The sequence below is a fragment of the Dendroctonus ponderosae genome, unplaced genomic scaffold (assembly GCF_020466585.1).
Source record: "Dendroctonus ponderosae isolate FM_Combo_2020 unplaced genomic scaffold, Dpon_F_20191213v2 Dpon_F_20191213_1, whole genome shotgun sequence".
NCBI classification, from domain to species: domain Eukaryota; kingdom Metazoa; phylum Arthropoda; class Insecta; order Coleoptera; family Curculionidae; genus Dendroctonus; species Dendroctonus ponderosae.
The window spans coordinates 9130822-9148230 of NW_026017110.1; the positions used below are offsets into that span (position 1 = coordinate 9130822).

At 41.6% G+C, this 17409-nt stretch overlaps 6 protein-coding genes and 1 long non-coding RNA gene across 7 annotated transcripts in view; 3 read left to right on the forward strand and 4 right to left on the reverse strand.

The window, feature by feature from the left end:
• LOC109545888 overlaps positions 1-6571 on the reverse strand; it is a 50944-nt gene extending 44373 nt beyond the window's left edge. The window contains exons 1-2 of the mRNA XM_048660747.1: positions 5463-6571; positions 5373-5403 (exon numbers count right to left, since the gene is read on the reverse strand). Coding sequence (XP_048516704.1) covers positions 5373-5403; positions 5463-6165 — 734 coding nt within the window. The 5' untranslated portion in view covers positions 6166-6571. The remainder of the gene's footprint in view (positions 1-5372; positions 5404-5462) is intronic.
• Positions 6572-6665: 94 nt separating this feature from the next.
• Positions 6666-7327, forward strand: LOC109534811 (autophagy protein 12-like). Its single transcript, XM_019900594.2, has 3 exons — positions 6666-6875; positions 6928-7064; positions 7115-7327. Exons 1-3 carry the CDS (start codon positions 6770-6772, stop codon positions 7235-7237), a joined length of 366 nt encoding a protein of 121 aa, XP_019756153.1. The 5' UTR covers positions 6666-6769; the 3' UTR covers positions 7238-7327.
• LOC109533558 (rab proteins geranylgeranyltransferase component A 1) lies at positions 7251-9604 on the reverse strand. The gene is made up of 8 exons (XM_048660761.1): positions 9461-9604; positions 9325-9391; positions 8963-9269; positions 8675-8897; positions 8400-8625; positions 8010-8344; positions 7716-7948; positions 7251-7477 (listed from the first exon to the last, which is right to left on the reverse strand). Exons 1-8 carry the CDS (start codon positions 9507-9509, stop codon positions 7331-7333), a joined length of 1587 nt encoding a protein of 528 aa, XP_048516718.1. The 5' UTR covers positions 9510-9604; the 3' UTR covers positions 7251-7330.
• A 241-nt stretch (positions 9605-9845) lies between these two features.
• On the forward strand, positions 9846-12535 carry LOC109534810 (vesicle-associated membrane protein 7). Its single transcript, XM_019900593.2, has 5 exons — positions 9846-9972; positions 10038-10241; positions 10442-10670; positions 12053-12120; positions 12174-12535. Exons 2-5 carry the CDS (start codon positions 10038-10040, stop codon positions 12333-12335), a joined length of 663 nt encoding a protein of 220 aa, XP_019756152.2. The 5' UTR covers positions 9846-9972; the 3' UTR covers positions 12336-12535.
• LOC109533561 (trans-1,2-dihydrobenzene-1,2-diol dehydrogenase) lies at positions 12527-13950 on the reverse strand. Its single transcript, XM_048660765.1, has 4 exons — positions 13724-13950; positions 13351-13666; positions 12889-13162; positions 12527-12840 (listed from the first exon to the last, which is right to left on the reverse strand). The coding sequence occupies exons 1-4, from the start codon at positions 13843-13845 to the stop codon at positions 12527-12529; spliced, it is 1026 nt and encodes a 341-aa protein (XP_048516722.1). The 5' UTR covers positions 13846-13950.
• A 795-nt stretch (positions 13951-14745) lies between these two features.
• Positions 14746-17082, forward strand: LOC125502500. Its single transcript, XR_007280257.1, has 2 exons — positions 14746-14909; positions 16811-17082. It is a non-coding gene; the product is annotated as an uncharacterized LOC125502500 (long non-coding RNA).
• On the reverse strand, positions 15199-17118 carry LOC109534808 (trans-1,2-dihydrobenzene-1,2-diol dehydrogenase). Its single transcript, XM_019900590.2, has 3 exons — positions 16858-17118; positions 16062-16651; positions 15199-15682 (listed from the first exon to the last, which is right to left on the reverse strand). The coding sequence occupies exons 1-3, from the start codon at positions 16977-16979 to the stop codon at positions 15387-15389; spliced, it is 1008 nt and encodes a 335-aa protein (XP_019756149.2). The 5' UTR covers positions 16980-17118; the 3' UTR covers positions 15199-15386.
• Between the last annotated feature and the right edge of the window lie 291 nt (positions 17119-17409).

Genomic DNA, 17409 nt, shown 5'->3' on the forward strand with positions numbered 1-17409 from the left:
GACGCCATATTGTAATTTACTGATGTCCGAGATTGGTGCGAAAGATTTTCTTTCATATTGCGTGCTTGCCAGGTTGAGCGTTGCTCCCCATTTTTTTCGTTGAATATTATTGTCATCATATGGTTTAAAAGAAGTTTTAAAAACCATCTTTATTTTTCATTGCCGATAAATCAAATTCATTCCTGGGTTTCAGTCATTTATTGTCTCTATTTATCAATCAAAATACGTTTCACGTATGTAAAAATGTATGCCAAGGCTTAAAGCAGCAACAACGCTACAGATAAAAACTGATGATGGTGGAAAAATACACCGAAACGTATTTTGATTGATAAATAGAGACAATAAATGACTGAAACCCAGGAATGAATTTGATTTGGAATTGAAACACAGTCAGGAAAGTATATACGATTGCCGATAAATTAAACATCGGTCATTAGTAGATCCAGGATTAAAAAGCACCAAAATTGTCGAAAAAAGGTCTTGAAAGCAAATTGATTTCTTTCAAAAAAGCATTAAAAATGCAGCAAATTCCTTCAATAGGGTCAAAAATTTAATTTTTTTAAACGTATTTTTTATATAATAAAGGTAAAGTTTATTCTAAATAAAAGCGAGAAACAAACAAGTGAAATTATTAGTATCTCAAGCATGAAATCACTAAATGTTTATTTAAATGTTCCACTGTACAATTTTGCGGTCTATCACTAACAATTTTTTTGTAAGTAGAAAAACTTATCATAGGGTTTTGTAGAATTTCTCCATTTAAAACCGAAAACATATCTTTCAACTTTAGGAATCCATCGTGTTTTGATAAAACATCGTTTAGTTTTTCAAATTTCCATCGCGTTCGGTGAACAAGTAAAAGAAATAGAACGACAATTATTGCTTCACTGCTAAAAAGCTTGCGACAAATTAAAGGTTTTCGTTGCGATATTGGCATAGGAAAGTCCACGGCCGGGGCAACAGCAGCCGCATAGTAGGCCCAAACGGCGACACTGCGTGGTGCGGCGCAGGCCTACAAGCCAAATTTCGTCGGTTATACATCGATATGCTCGATGAAAATTTTCACTTTTTGTCTACTATATGTAAAATTTTCAATCTTTTTTATATGAAATGCTTAATATTTTCGCGGCCATTGATTTAAAAATCGGCGGTTTTCAATTCAAAAATTTGTCAAGTGGTTTCTCTCTGAAAATTATGAAATTCGATGCGTTGATGTTTATGCAGATTTTTCTAAACTGATCATTTGGATGGATTGTTTTCATTAAATTGTTGGTCTTATTAAAACAAAAATTTGGAAAATAGCGGCAAATAAGGGCAAAAAATTGAAATAAACACAGAAAGGACAACAAAGCATTAAAAAGTCTGTCAAATCATGTGTTTTTGCACATTTCGTTCACATTAGTTAACGAAAGCCTATTTGCATAATTCACTTTTTACGAGAGCAGTCCACAACTTGGCGTTTGACTGAAAACATCATTTGAAGTTCCAAAAGTGAGGTTAAATTTGCTGAATGTAAATAATTGATTGGAAAATTAAGTCACTTTCTTCAGTTACGTTATTCATTTGCCTTAATTGTTGGCGTTAATTCTGAGCGCTAAAGGATATTATTTTCGTGGTGGTAAATCTGCAGTCAAATTACGAAGAAAATAGAGGAAAAAAATGGAGAACTCATATAATGGTGGTGAATATACCAAGAAAATGAACCGTTGAAGTGAACAAGTAAAAAACATACGTTAAAAGCATCAAATTTTCGTCTCTCTCGATGGACAAGTAATAGGAAAAGGACGATAATGATTGCGTCACTGTCAAAAAGCTATAGTTGTCAAACTGACGTTTCCTAGACGTCAGTAGAAGCTAGAACCGATCGTTACCGGGGAGTTTGAAATAGTAGTCGATTTCAGTTCAGTGATTTGCAAACGCTATTATTAATTACGGCGTGTTGTTGTTTTGGTTGAAATGTAATGGAACAATGAAAGGTTTGAGTTTCTAAGGTCGCGCACTGGACTAGAACGGGTTGTATACGCGGCTGACAGTCAAGGAAACGACAGCCTGGGAAAAGTCCCGCCATTGTTTCGGTAATGACTCGTTTTGCTCCACGGTCCATGACGTCTACGATCACAATAATGTGAACCGGCTGCTCATTGTTGTATTGTTCGGTTGAATTTCAACGAATCGCCCCCATTGTTTAATTCGCTAAGATCTGTATAGTGTGTGTGGCTCACAGAGTTTTCATTTTCGCTCGAAAAAATGTCCAGGAGCAAACTGAGCAAACAAAATAGTCTAGTTATGTCCCTTCCCAAAACAGTATCTAATAGGACAAGTAGCTGAATTAATTTTAATTAGTTGATTAGCGCATTAAAACAATTTCGAGTGTTTTTCTTTTTGACAAATGATCGAGAACTATCCTTAGCTGAACACCCTATATGTACATGACGCTAACGCGGAAGATATTTAAGAAGTACTGAATGAATCCCATGAATGATAAACTTGAGGGCATAGAAAAAGGGACCAACCTAAATACCTATTAGTAGCTAATATTAAATCTCATAATGAACTTGGCAGGAGAGAGGAGAGGTAATTCATTTCAACATTCCAATAGATTTTCATGCTATATTTCTTCTGACATCCCACTTCTAGGCAGAAGCGGATCCAGCATTCGAGTCAGGGGGGTCAAGTAGTAGAAATTCAGCCTTTTGTTGTGTATGAAATTAGAAAAATTAGCGTTAGTCGCTGTAAACCCAGCACAAGGGGGGGTCATGACCCCCATGACCCCCCCGACTGGATGCGCCCTTGCTTCTAGGACACAAGAAAGGTTTTTACCATTGGAATCACATAAATTACAATTTATAATCCGATAAAATGTTCTATGGAAAGACGCGCAGGGCTATGGAAGACTGAGCCTTAATTTTTGATGTTTACAGTCGATATATGAAACTTAAAATTTCATTGTCTGCAATTTACTGTTACAATTTAAAACTGCTGTAGCCAAATTCGGATTATCCCCATTATTGATCATAATAGCACAGATTAGTAGACTAATCTCTGATAATAGTAGGTTTTACTGATTGTTTCTTTTCTTTCCAGGTAAGTGGATTTTAACACATTCTGCAGTTTTACTTCAACTTCGAAGTTAATTCACGTAAGTTCAGTTGTTAAAGTTTTGGGCAAGGTAGCATTGATATTAAGTATCGGCCGAGGCAAGCAAATTTCTCTTAAGACAGCTAAAAGGCCTTGGAAAAAAGGAGCGCTGATATCGGAAACCGATGAGAGGAGCGTCTAAGTATAAACAGCCCGGTTAGAAAGTGCGGTGAAACATCGAATGGAAAGTTGGCATCTCGATTGAAAGTTGTTTACTCCAGCCCGGTCACCTGTTGGGTGTATATCAGGTGCAATTCCGCATAGTTGAAAAAATCCGCTTGGAAATGCGCCACATGTAAATCGGTAGCTGAGGTGGAGTCAATGCCATTTCAAATTTAGACATGGATTTGGACGATCCAAGATCGATCAGTAACAGCTACGTGACTCACTCTATGTCCTATATTTCATTTTCGATCTGGCGAGCGGTAGACGGTGCGTGATCAGCCTCGAGGGGCCACGCTCGACCTCTCCCTACTTTCTTCCGTTTCGCCCCCAGGTTGAACATGTTCAGACAGATCGATGAGGCACAATAACCCCTTTACATCAATGAGAACGCCGATTTACCAGGCTTATCACCTCCCAACCTACAGCTTGCGCTATTTACTCACAGATAACCGCAAATCTGTGTCGTTTTTTTCATTTTCCTGATATCGATCATAATCAATGGGGCGCACTTTATTTGCGCAATATTTTCTGTGCTTTAGATTATCGATTCCTGGGTCTGCAGGATGAAAAAAATCAGCCGATTTCGGTAATAAAACGTCGACCTTTTCTGTAGGTGAGATCGCAATGAAAGCGAAAACCTGAGCGCATTGTTCAAATTATTGATGTCCCTGAAGCTTTAACGATTATCTTTGGTCCGGTTCAGATTGAGGTCCGAGGACGGAGGAAAAGAACGCCTAGCTAGCAAAATTAATTTAAATCGGTTTGATATACCCGGATTTTGTATACACTGTGTCCAAGCTAAGAAGGGCCCAGTATGAGGGCATCGAAAACCGTAATTTACACGAAGTAGCTTAAATGAAGGAAAAGTTAATCATTATTTAGAAGAAGCCCTCGATAATCTGCTTTTAGCCGAAGTACGCGATTCGCGGGCCCACAATTCAAGAAGGGTTAGAGATTATACAGGGTATCCCGTAAGCACATGATCAAAAGGGTACTGCCATATTCTTTTGATCAAAAGAAGACGATCTGACCTAACTTTTATTAACAAAAAATGTCTGGCTCCTCTGCTATTGATGGTCAAAGTTCTTCAAAAAAATTATCTTTTTTGAAATATCGGGAGAATGGTACGATGTATTTTGGTGAAACTCGCTGTGCATTTGTTCTTATGTAAGACTCATATTTTGATGAAACAAACGAGTTCATCAGTTTTGGACATGTGGTGAATTACTGCGTGTCGTGGTACAAAAACTACCAGAACTTTTTATTTGGTAGCTGGAATCAAATCATTTTTTTTGGTTGATGCACTAATTATGCATTCACAATTTTATTAGTCTTTTCACTGTCCAACTTTTTTGCCAATTAACTAACTTCGTATTATTTGCGGTTTTCGATATCTATATAATAATACAGTGCAGGTAGGTAGGTATATGTGGAGTGGAATGGGATCGAGAACTTGTTTTCTTTGGCTAAGTCCAGCGCAATTTCGCTAGGAGTAGGAGACTTAAGGATTAGTCAAAATTGTAGCTAAAATGTTAAGAACAAGGGCTACTTACTTTAAGAGATAATTAAAAAATCAAGTACTTACCTGATTCTAAATGCACCGAAAAACACCTGTAACGAATTATTGACAAAAACAGCCAAATATTGAGGTTTTTTTTTTAAATAACACCGTTAAAAATGCCAGTTTTATTTGCGCTTGTATTGGACGCTTAATAACGCTTGTTTATACCCGGTGGCCGTCCAATTAGCTCGGGCTTTTTCAATTCAACAGCCTTGATTAGCTCGAATGTTTACATTTTCGAAAAATTGATTGAAGAAAAACTCGTTTTCTGTCCATGCCACCGCAAGCTCCGCTTTTGAACTTGTTTGTTCTCATCAGCTGATTTCAGCTTAAAATTGCCAACGTTTCGTGGCAATTAAAAAAAAAGAGGTGCTTGCGAATGACAAAACCTAAAACCAATAAGCTACGAAAATTTAAACAATGCTGCTACCGGAAAAGTTATACTATCATCGGGCGCATTCACCATTGCATTCAGAATTTACAGTGAAAAACCAAAGTGCTCACTTACCCCCTGTCTGAACATGCTTCAGTTTGCCTATCTGAAAGCAGAAAAACCGCCTTTAGAGCAGCAGTTAATACACAACAGCCAACTTTTTACCTCTTGCACTGTTGTCCAGTGGCTCTGAATGTTCCTTCTTCTCTGCCCCATTTCCTTCGTAGTTGCTGTAAACCTGGTACTTGCTGAACTGCTTGTACTGAGCGATTTCCGATCGGAGCTCTGTGATCAGGACTTTCTTGTGGAAAACATTGTCAGTTCTGGATTGGTGTATTTCGGACTTCAAAACCGCCAACCGGGGGCTGTTAGCGCCCTGCCCGGTTTGCGCAATTGTGGGTCTTCTGTTCTCCAAAATTTCCTGTTTCAGGGCCTTTAAGTTTCGTTCTCGATGAATCAGAGCAGGGTCTGTAACCGATTTCAAAATTGCGCTTCTCGGGTGCACCGAGGAAGCATTTTCTCTGGCGGTTTTTACGGCCCTGTGGGACTTATTGGCTCTTCTATTCGCCGCAGCATTGGGTTTTGATCGGTTGCAAAATTTATCCACTTTGGACTCCAAACTGGAAGAAGAGCTGCTCTTAAAGACCTGAATATTTCTGGGTGGTTTAGCTCGGAATCGCCTTGGTGGGACGGCCACCTCTTCTTCACTCTCAACGTTTACTAACGGAATTACGGCCTGTAAATTTACGCGACACGCATTCAAGTCAACAGCCGGCTCAAAGTGTTTAAAAACCTTGCAAGTTTGCCGCACCAATCGCGGCTTTTCGATGTTTTTCACCACTTTTTTCGGAGACGACTTATTAGCCATGTTTGTTTGTACACAAAGTTTTCAAGGTTAGGTTTGGGTGTTCTGGGGCCAATCCACCAAATGCAAGGCCTCAAGGCACATCATTCAGTTGCGCGATCTTAGTTTTGCGATCCGGGCAAACAGGGTTTAAAACAAATTCAAAACAATCGCGAAATTGAAGCCGGAAGTGCGAAACATTTCAGAGCAACGCGGGAGACGTTTAAATTTCAAACTGTGCGAGTTTCCCGTTGTTTGTAGTAGATGGCGCCAGGAAACTGGTTAAGATTGAAATAGAATTCTGGAATTAAAAAGTCCAAACGGGTATTTGCGCCAAAATTATAACCTACACTTAACGAGTACTATTTCACATTTATTTTGCTTACATTTGGTGATGCTAATTTTTACATGGCACTCAAGAAAGTTGAATTTGAAAAATTGCACAGGTTTCTGCACCTATTCGACCGCTGTTCGCTAGAGGAGACTGCTAATTTTTTTTTGGTTAGAAATTCAATTTTCCCACTGACATTGACATACAGACTACAAATGTAAACATTTATAGCAGTAGCAGCTATTGATTGAGTCTTTACTTGTCTCTATCTATGGATTGAGTCCAAATAAGAGAGAAATGAGTCAGCCCGAATCGCTTGCTGGGGTTCAAGAGGCGGAAAATGCCCTCAAGTCTTTGCAAATTGGAGCAGAAACTGACGCAAAGAAAGGCGATAAACTCAAAGGTAGCAATCAGCATTCACTCCGGTATTTTACACTGAGGAGGACTTGTTTCAGTGGATATACTCCTCAAGCCCACAGGCAATGCCCCCATAATGAAGAAAAAGAAGTGGACAGTGGAAAGCGACAAGCCAGTGGGGTGGATTATCGAGTTTGTAAAAAAGTACCTCAAGCTGGACTCTAATGAGAAACTGGTAAGCAATTTCCGGTTGCTGGTAAGGTCACTAAACGGCGTATCTTGCAGTTTGTTTATGTGAACCAAACTTTCGCTCCTGCTCCAGACCAGACTGTGAAGAACCTTTACGAGTGCTACAATGCGGACAACAAACTAGTTCTCCACTACTGCACTACACAGGCTTGGGGCTAATTCACAGCCAGAATGATATTGTACATACTTTTACTCTTATATCCTTAATAGTTCACTTGCCGCATTTACCATTAGAAAACTTCAACACCACTTCTATGAATTCATTGTTGGTTCTTTAGTGTCCTCATCAGTCATTGTTTCTGTGCCTTCTTCTTCTCCTCCGATGATGATTTCATCTGGATCGGGGGCGCGAGGTAGAAAATCCAAACCAGGATACATTTTTTCGAATATCCCCTTCGCCTGCAAGTGTATGTATTAGCCACTATCCACGCAAATTTGAAGAAATTCGTCCTTTTTCCAGAGCGTTCAGGGCGGATTGTTATCGTGTTGTGTGGTTACAAGTTCGGTTTAATCAACTTAGGATTTCGAGACACACTTCCTAAGAATCTTCTCTTGAGATCTTAACTTGTCATAAAATTTAATAAAAATTGTAGGAAAATACTGAAATAACAAGTTGCGTAAACAAATATTGACTTACATTGTGAATGGCTGCATCATAATCCAAATCCAAGTTAGGGCCGCTGCAGAGGAATACATTTTCGGGTAAATCCTGCATCTGCTGTTGTTGGGCAGCTTCCGGCAGGCTAAAATAGCACGACCACAATATCTTCGGCTTGCCATCCTCCTCATTGCCGCCTAATAGATTACTGACTATGTGCTGCAAGTCTTCTTTAGGGCTGGAGACTAGCTTGGTTGTCATATGAAGCAAGTCTGAAACAATCGGGTATTTAGAAAGGACAATAGGATAGTCGGAAAGTTATTGGGGCCTTACAGAAGCCCTTAGGGCATGTCCCTGTTAGGTGGCCCATTTCCACGATGGTTGCCAGTGGCTTTTTGTCATCCGGCGGGTAAACTAGCAGCGTTAAATGCTCCTGCTCGCTAGGGATTAACGACTTATCGGTAACGAACACAGCTCTGGAAATTTGGTTGCCATTTGCAACCGAAGCGAGGAATTGGGAAGGCGAATGCTCGGCACCCAACACGAAGTGCTGGGCTTTGATTTCCTGGTCTCCATTCAGCAGAGCTTCCACTTTGTGGTTCTCCAGTTTGAGACCCGATAGGGAGGGCTGATTTAGTGCGAAGACGCCTCCAAATACTGCACTCAACCTTCAGAGGATGGACTGAGTTTAACTAAGGCGCTTCGTGGAAAAGTTGCCGTTACCTGCAAAAGGCCTGAGGTGTTTCGCCGCTTCCGTACATGGAGAACAAAAAGGGGGTTTTGCCGAAACGCCCCAAGCTGCCCAAGAAGCGCTTCGTATTGGAAATTCCCTCGTCCAGTGAGGTTTCCTTTGAGCCTCTGGCCATCGCATAAAGCACAAAGTGAACTAAGTTAGGAGGTATTTTCCTTGCCTGGAGGAACTGTAGGAAAGTATCCGGTTTGTCGTCGTCTGGAAGAACGAAAGTTAAAACTCAGGCGAGGTAAGACGTACATTTTACCTGCGTCCAAGTCGCGGTCCAGGGAAGTGAGAAGCTTCATGAGCAGTCGCTTCTCGATCACCGATACGTTTTTGCTGGAAAATACGTCGGCTCTTGAACACGGCACCGGCTCCAATTGGCCTTTGAGCCAAGTCAGCACCCTGCTAACGCTCCGATACTCCGCATACCGAGCTATGTTGGAGGATATGAGCAGCTCCACAAAACTACCCCTGGCATAATGCAGCTGCATTTCAAAGACCCCAGTTTTCAAGCCAACTAAGGCAGGCATATAGGTGGATGTTTACTCACCTTTGGCACCAGATCAATATTGAATTTTCTAGAAATCTTCAGCAAACTCTCCTGGCTGTGTTCTTTCCCCCGACTCTCCTCCAGGTTCATCTGTTCCAAATCTCCTTCTATATCAGTTTCGGGAGGCTCTAATTTCTCTGGCACATGCCAATTGCTCTCGAAGTGGCCGATATGGGAAACCGCGTTGCCAATAGGCAGGTGGTTTAGGGCTGGACAGCCCCCCTGACTAGTTTCTGGTGACTTTGGGGCGTAGTTGTGGAGACCCTCCAAGTTGAACGAGGCCCACAGTCCCCCATAGTAATCGTTGCTAAACAAAGGAAGGCTGAACTATTCTCTTAGAGCATTGCCGTTCAGTGTCTTACCTGTCGATGTGCAGCACTGTTTTGCCAATCCTGCTGGCTGCAGCTGAGATTATTGACTCAATCATGCCTGGAAATTGAGAAAAAGGTTCATTCCGAAATGAAGGGCAAATATCTTGAACTGAAATAAATTGCTTACCAGTACCGACAATGACCAGGTCGAATTCGGACGGCAATTGGTCATTCATTGCGATTTTGTTGTTAATAACATTCAAAAACAGTCAACAGATCTCGGTTGTGACTCTAACAGCTGATCGAAGCTTGACAATCAGCTGCTTTGGCTAGCTCCGTTGCCGCATCGTGCTGTTAAAATTTCTTAGATAACCTGTAGTGGCTATGGTATCCCTTTGTCTGCAAAAAGGGAAACATTTTTGTCAACCTACGCTGCTGGTTCTCAGAAACTTCTTAGAAAATCTAGCAAAATTACGCAAAAAAACACAGTACGAATGCAAGTTGCTTGGAAAAAGCTGGGTAATTCCCGAGCGCCTGACAACGTCGACTAAGAATTTGACCATAAAGTCAGCTTTGTCAAGTCCTTTCAGTAAGTGACAGTAGGTGACAGTGATTCGTGTCCATTGTTATCAAAACACAGTGTCTTGGTCTAAAAATTGCGATTTTTTCCTTTATTAATGCCACTAGCCCCCCAGGAAGGTAACCGAAGCCCTACTAATATATTCAATTCGTGTGTAGTACAGGTTTTTGTTTGATTTTTCAAGATGCCGATCCTCTATAGCGTTGTGTCAAGGGGAACCACTGTTTTGGCCAAATACGCCAGTTGTGCTGGAAACTTCGCTGAAGTGACCGAACAAATCATTGCCAAAATACCAGAATACGACGACAAACTGACCTACTCTCATGGCAACTACTTATTCCACTACATATGCGAAAACCGCATCATTTACATGTGCATATCGGACAATGTAGGTATCATACTCATTAACTACACCCAAGGGTCTTCACTCGTTGCTCAGTCGTATTTTTCAACAACTGTTTGTTTATTGTGGGTATCGCTTGAGTTGAGATAGCGGTAATTTCAAGGCTCCGATTTCCTGCTATCTGATAAAACTAGTAAAATACTTTGGTTTCTATAATGTGCTAAATGAGCCCCATTTCCTTTAAGGAATTCGCACGCAGTAGAGCCTTTCTGTTTCTCAATGAAATCAAGAGGCGATTTCAGGCCCATTACGGGCCTAGCGCTGACACCGCTTTGGCCTACTCATTGAATTCGGACTTTGCCAGAGTGTTGGCGACCGAAATGAAGCATTACAGTGAAAGTCACGATGTGGACACCATTTCCAAGGTCCACAGCGAACTGGACGAGTTGAAAAACATCATGGTTAAGAATATTGGTGAGTAGGGTGGCGCATTACCACTTACTACCGATTAGATGAGCCAGTAAGCGGGAAAGTTGTCCGTGGAAACTTTGATAAGTTGACATTGCAGCTAAAAGTACCTACGATGTACATTATGCATGGAAAAGCGCAATAGTACTTGCTTATTATTTCCCCAGTATTGCGGCTTTACGACGTCGGTTAGACGTGAGTTTCACTCATCCATATGACGTAAATTAGTTAAGGAATACCTAAAACAACGTGATATGTACGTCATTAGGACCGCATAAAATCTGTTGTTTGTGTCAGTCAGATGCCAAATATAAGAAGATTGCGCGGATATAATACAATAACACTAAAGAATACCGCAAGAAGCTTGGTAAAGGACGTAAACGACGCACTTGCGCCAATCGAAAGCCGATGTCTGATAAGAATGAATTCTTGCAAATCGCTCAATCTGGGAAAAAGGAGTGGCTTACTAACGAGACAGTAATGCCAGGACTGAAGAAGGTTGCCATAAGGCCGAAACGTCCTGCTAGAGCCCCAGATTTTTTTTTACCAAATTACGAAACCAGGCTCGAAGAGGTTGCGATTGAGGCACTAAAGCCGAGGGAGAAACCATCCCCAGACTTCTGATGCATACTTTGGGAAAGTATTCGGTAATATTTCTTCATACAGATTACTAAATTTCAAGTAAATTTATCAAATGAGATTATCTGCTTGGATTTTAAATTTGCTGGATGTATGAATGAGAAAATAAGTCGATTTAAATGGTACCTATGCAGAAGAAAACATATTTTGCGTTGTTTCTCGGATGATTTCGCCCTCAATTACGTCTATGGCGTCGATCAGACCTGAGTTTTTCTCCTCTATATGATGCAAATTACTTAAAAAATACCTAAAAAGTATTTAAAATCGCACAAAATATTATTTACTAGGTATATTATATTGAAGATGTTAGGATTGGGACACTAAAGCTGTCTGATGCTCATTCTATGCCACCTTCTGAAGCCACAATGTGAGCAACAAATTTCGGTTTTTGCTTAATTGCAGAATTATTAAGACAATTAATATAAGAAATTATTAAGTATCTACTGACCAAACCTTACTATCCTTTACAAAGATGGAAGTGGATTTAATTTCAGAATGTGGATCGGTGTAAAAACAAATACCCGATTTTTTATTGCCGATGTTTGGCAAAAAGTCGGCAATTTAAAGAAAAAGCGGTTGGTTTTAAATGCAAATACTAAAGAGTGTTTGGTTAGGAATCGCAATCAAAGTAATTTTCCGGTATTCCTGCAAGCATTTTAGTTGAAATGTTGATGTCGACTTAGCAAAGTTTCCAACGGTTTTGTGGATGGATTAGCCGCTTCATTCGTTGCAAATCGGATACATTTCAGATAATGTTGCTATGAGAGGCGAAAGACTGGAGCTCCTGGTAAACAAGGCGAATGATTTGCAAACGGGCGTAAGTTGTATGGGCAGGGTTTCTTCGTTGTTGTTGAATCAAGTCTTTTCCAGTCCGTATCGTTTAGACACACCAGCCGAACCTTGGCTCGATCCATGTTCTGGAAGAACATCAAGCTCTATGTGATTATTGCCGCAATAGTAATTGTGATCGTCTATTTTATAGTATCGATGGCCTGTGGGGGGCTTTTATGGAAAGGATGCGTGGCCAAGTAAAATCGCCTTTTACCAGTGTCAATTATTATCACCCTTTTATTATTGACTACATTAATATTTATATTTCGTTGCCTACATAGGGTTTAAGAAATGTTTTTTATATACTAAGATTTAATAGTTACTTAGCGATAAGAACCCGGATGCATTGTGGACTCTGATATTCCACCACAATGCTAGTAGATAATAAAATATTAATTGAGCTCACTGCTGTCCCAATCTTCAAAGTCGCATCGAAACTTCACTCCTAGTTCCTTGCGAATCAAGTCCATCCATCCAGCTAGTTGGATAGACTCCTTATGAGTCATTTGCGGACTTTCAATTTCCCCAGCTAAAATGCTGCGTCGCACTTCTGCAGCCTCATAAGCAAGACCTGCCGAGTTCTGGTAGTTGAACGGACCCTGGTTGTCCAACAGCGGCATTTTCCGGACTTCTCCATTCAAGCTGAAGCTGGTCGGACACCAAAAGTCCGGTATCCGAATGGCCCCGGTTGTGCCGATAATCAAGGCTGCAATGCTTGCAATTAGTGCACCGATAAACCACTGCATCTAGTCACCTTCGTTGGGCATTTCCAAGGAAGCGTTGCAGCTGAGCACGGCGATTTTTTGCCCTGGGTAGGTGAAAGTGGCTGCGGCTGCAACGTCCACGCCCTCTTCATTTGTATGTCCGGCTACTGCCACTTTCAATGGCTGAAGATTGCCGAATACTAGCTGTTGCAGCTGCAGCATGTAAACACCCAGAGTTAGAGTGGCCCCGCCCCCTAACTCTTTGCGCTTTACGCGGTCCAAGTCTTCCAGACGGTCTCCGAACGCTGTTGAGACGAATCGGGGCTGAAGCAGACAAGAGTCCAAGTTGGTATGGAATGAAGTGAGATGAGGAATCGAAAACCTCGTTTTAAATTTTGTGTTTTCTCACTTAAAGTGAAACGTGTAAAACCGGTTCAATTTTCTTATCATATTTAAGGGCTGCTATGATAGATTTAATGCGGTTCAATATCGAATTATCTTTCTTGCCTCACCTCCCCAACAGCGCTCGCATCCAGCAACTGGCGTACCCGGCGGTAGACAGGAAAAAACCTGGACCAGATCCCCTCCATCAGGAACAGGTTCCTGCTACGCGCCAACTCCACCATCCTCCTCGCTTGTCTTTCGTTAAGTGCGAGCGGTTTCTCGCAAAGCACATGCTTACCATGCTGCAGCATCAGTGTAGCCACCTCAAAGTGCTGCGAATTCACCGCGCCCACATACACCACCTGGACGTCTGGATCCTGAGCTAGCGCCCGGTAATCTTCGTAAGGACGATCGACATCATGCCGCCCGGCAAACTCCTGCGCCCTGCAGAAAAAGAGGAGTAGCTGTAGAGAAGTTGGACCAAAGGGCGCGACTGCTGACCGTTGAAGGGCGCGGGCTGCCACAGCAACCACGCGATGCTCCCCGGGGGGCAGCCCTTTAAGGGCCTGCACAAAGTCGCTTGAAATGTTGCCTGCTGATGCAATTCCCCATCGAAGCGCCATCCTTCACTGACTTAATAACCGGATCACCATTTAAATGGTGCTCAGATAAACTTATGGCTTTTGCTTGATAAGGCTGTTATGCGTTAACCTATACTATAACTACTACTAAAGCGGCAGCTTTTTCTATTCATATGAAATTATCTTCACAAGAAAACTTCTGAGCCTTTTAAACTTTTGTCTACCGTCATCGGTCAATTAGTAATTAATTAGTAAAATGAGTTAAGTTCACTTAAATATTGGAGAAATTATGTTTGATGAATCACTGAAGAAAATACTGCAAAAGTGCATATTTCTTTGAATAAATCAGTTCCAAAGAACGTGAACGTTCTGTTGTTTATGTAGAATGCTAAAGTTACACGGAAAGAGAGTTTTGCGCGTGACTACCCCAAAGAAGACGAAGAAGCAAATCTCGAACGCCTCACTGTTGGTGCAAGTGAGTGTCGGGAGAAAACGTGTTATTTTTTTGAATAAAAAGGCAGCAAATCGACGTCTGGAATGGTCAGGAGCCTCTGAGGCCGAAATGATTGTAGGGTTGCGATTTTGATCAGTTTCTTAAGGTTTAAAGCAAGGTTTCCTGTTGTCTGAGCCGAATGGTGAATGCGCCCCTTTAATTTAAGTACGGAAAATGTGGGGATTTTATCGGAGTGAGGTTTTTATTTAAATATTGCGGATTTAAATGGTTTTGCGGGTGAATTTCCTCACGAAAAACATGCAATTTCCCTTTTGTCCCCAAAAAAGAGGCCAATAAAATTCCAATTTTGACTCCAAGTTTACTGTGCACTTTATTAATGAATGTTCATTGATATTTCGTAAAAAAGCGTTTAAAAAAGTTACGTTTAATGTTTAATAAATGCATGACAGTTATTTAAATTTAAATCACACAGCCTAGATGGCGCCGATGCTCCGGCTAATCGGAATCGTTTGTCATTTGTTTTCGGTTGAGCAACGGGAGTCAGTTTTGGTGCAAGTGAGTGTGTTTTTTCGGGGAAAACCCTGTTTTTTTTTGCATAAATGGAGACTGTGAATTAGAGCCTGGAAGGAGCGTCCGGTATCTTAATTAATGGGTAAGTGACGTTTTTTGGCGATTATTGCCGTTTTTGAGCAAATTTTCGTGAGGCCTTGCGTGCGTGTCTGCGAGTAGAACACGCGCAGGTGAAATTGGGGTCCTCAATCCCACTTCCAGTTGACCAAGACCGGACCAATCTATTAAAACCAGTTTGGGGCTCCAGTTGCAAAAAAAACGCGAAAAAAACGGTCCTTCTGACGTTTGCCTTTTGGTGGTTGACAGCAACTTCCGTAACACGCAGTAGAGGAGAAGCGGGTAATTGAGAACAACGATTCAAAATACTAGTGTAGACCGCAGACTTCTGTATTCGCTCGGTTCTCAGTCCAAGTACTTCAGGGAAAAAACAATACATTTTTGATGTTAAACTCTAAAATCAAGAAACACTTCTCATTAAATTAAAAACTATTCATAAATTACTTTAATATACATTCATTGCATAAACTTAATCTGGAACAGAAAATTCTTGAGAAGCAGTTTAATTGTCTTCGAACGGTGGCGGCAGCTTCATGCCCACTTCGTGTCTTAGCTTGTCCATCCAGGCGGCCAGCTGGATGGTTTCCGCATGTGGAACGACGTCGCTTTCCAGCTTACCTTCCAGTATGCACTTTCGCACCTCTATTGCCTGATAGGCCAGTCCGGCCGAGTTGTAGTAGTTGAATTTGCCCTCATTTGGGATCAGCGGGAACTCCTTTACCTTACTATTCAGCGTTAAGGTGAGTGGCGACCAGAAGGTGGGCAGTTTGATGGTTCCTTTAGAGCCAACGATAACCGCTGGAAATGGTAAATACTATTAAATACGCATGTCAACTTGAAAAAATAACTTGGTTCCAGCTACCAAATAAAAAGTTTTGGTAGTTTTTGTACTAAGATACGCAAGAAATCGTCACTTGCCCAAAGCGGCTGAACTCGGTTAGTTGATCAAAACATGAGTTTTACACAGGAATCAATTCACAGCACATTTTTACTTAATAAAGCTTATACTGATCGTCTTATTTTCAGTCAAAGAATGTCGCAATGCCAGTTTGATAACGTGTCTCGATTGGTCCTACTTTGTGTGTACTTTTATGAATTAGCATGATATAAATCAAAGTAGCTTCCAAACAAATTGGCATTTATGAGTGACTAGCTTTGCCTATAAGCATCAATTCACCTTCATTGGGCAGATCCACTGTGGTATTGCAGCTGACCACCGCCGTCTTGTTGTCTGGATAAACGAAAATAGCTGATACAGCGTCGTCCACCCCATGTTCGTCCAGATGCCCGGCCACTGCAATTTTTTCGGGTTGAAGCCCCTGGAAGACAAACTGCTGGAACTGCAATATATAAACGCCGATGTCCAGGGTGGCGCTTCCGCCCAGGTCCTTGTTGGTAACTCGCTCCACTTTGTCGATTTTCACTCCAAAAGCTACTGAGGCGTACTTGACGTCTCCAATCTCCCCAGCTTTGATCAGTCGGCGCGCCTCCTGATAGGAGGGGAAGAACCTCGACCAAATCGCCTCCATGATGAAGAGTTTTTTCCTGCGAGCCACTTCGATCACTTGGCGCGCCAGCTTTTCGTTCAGAGTGAACGGCTTTTCGCATAGTACGTGTTTCCCGTTTTCCAGCATCAAAATCGCCACTTCGTGGTGTTGCGGGTTCAGGACTCCGATGTAAACCACTTGAACATTCGGGTCTTTCGCTAGGTTTGCGTAGCCTTCGTGAAAGGTGGGGATGTTGTGGGTTTTGGCGAACTTTTCCGCACTGAAACAACAGAAAAAACAGTCAGTTTTTGCTTGCAAAAAAAAGCAAGTCCAATACTGTGGGAACACCCGAAGTTATCCAAACCACACAGTTGTTCGAGTGTATAGGTTATTTTTTCCCAGTATGAGTTGTAAAAAACGGATATGACCCCATTTTCAGGTGCCTTTGCCAGATAATGTGTACGTTTAATAAGACGAAAGACTCACCTGCTTGAAGATCGGGCTGCTACAGCTACGACCTGGTGCTCTTCCTTCGGCAGCCCCTTCAAGGCAGTGACGAAATCATTAGCAATTAAGCCAGAAGAAGCAATTCCCCAACGCAACGCCATTTTTCAACTGAAACTTAAAAAAATGTCTTCACTTGCCGGTCTCTGGTTTTACTGCCAGTGCGCCAGTTATACTTATAGTAAATAAAACGCTTGTTTAAGATAACGATAAGTGAATACACTTCTACCTGACCCTGGCTTCAATGCTTTGCCGAGTCATTCGCGACAATTAAAACTAGATTATCCTTTGAAGTAATGCAATGCGCTGATGGAAGGAGTTTCAGTGGTCGGTCAAGAGCAAGCATATGGGGATGTGAGTGATTTTACACAATAAAGCCTGTGGGTTGCGCAGGTTTTTGTATGAGAAAACTGAAATATTCCGTCTCAAACCGGAAGATGACAAGATTGTTTTTCTCAATTGCCCGCGAGAATTTTTCAATTGGCTGATTATCTGTGGAGTGCGCCGGAAAATGTGTGATGAGTGCAAAAAAAC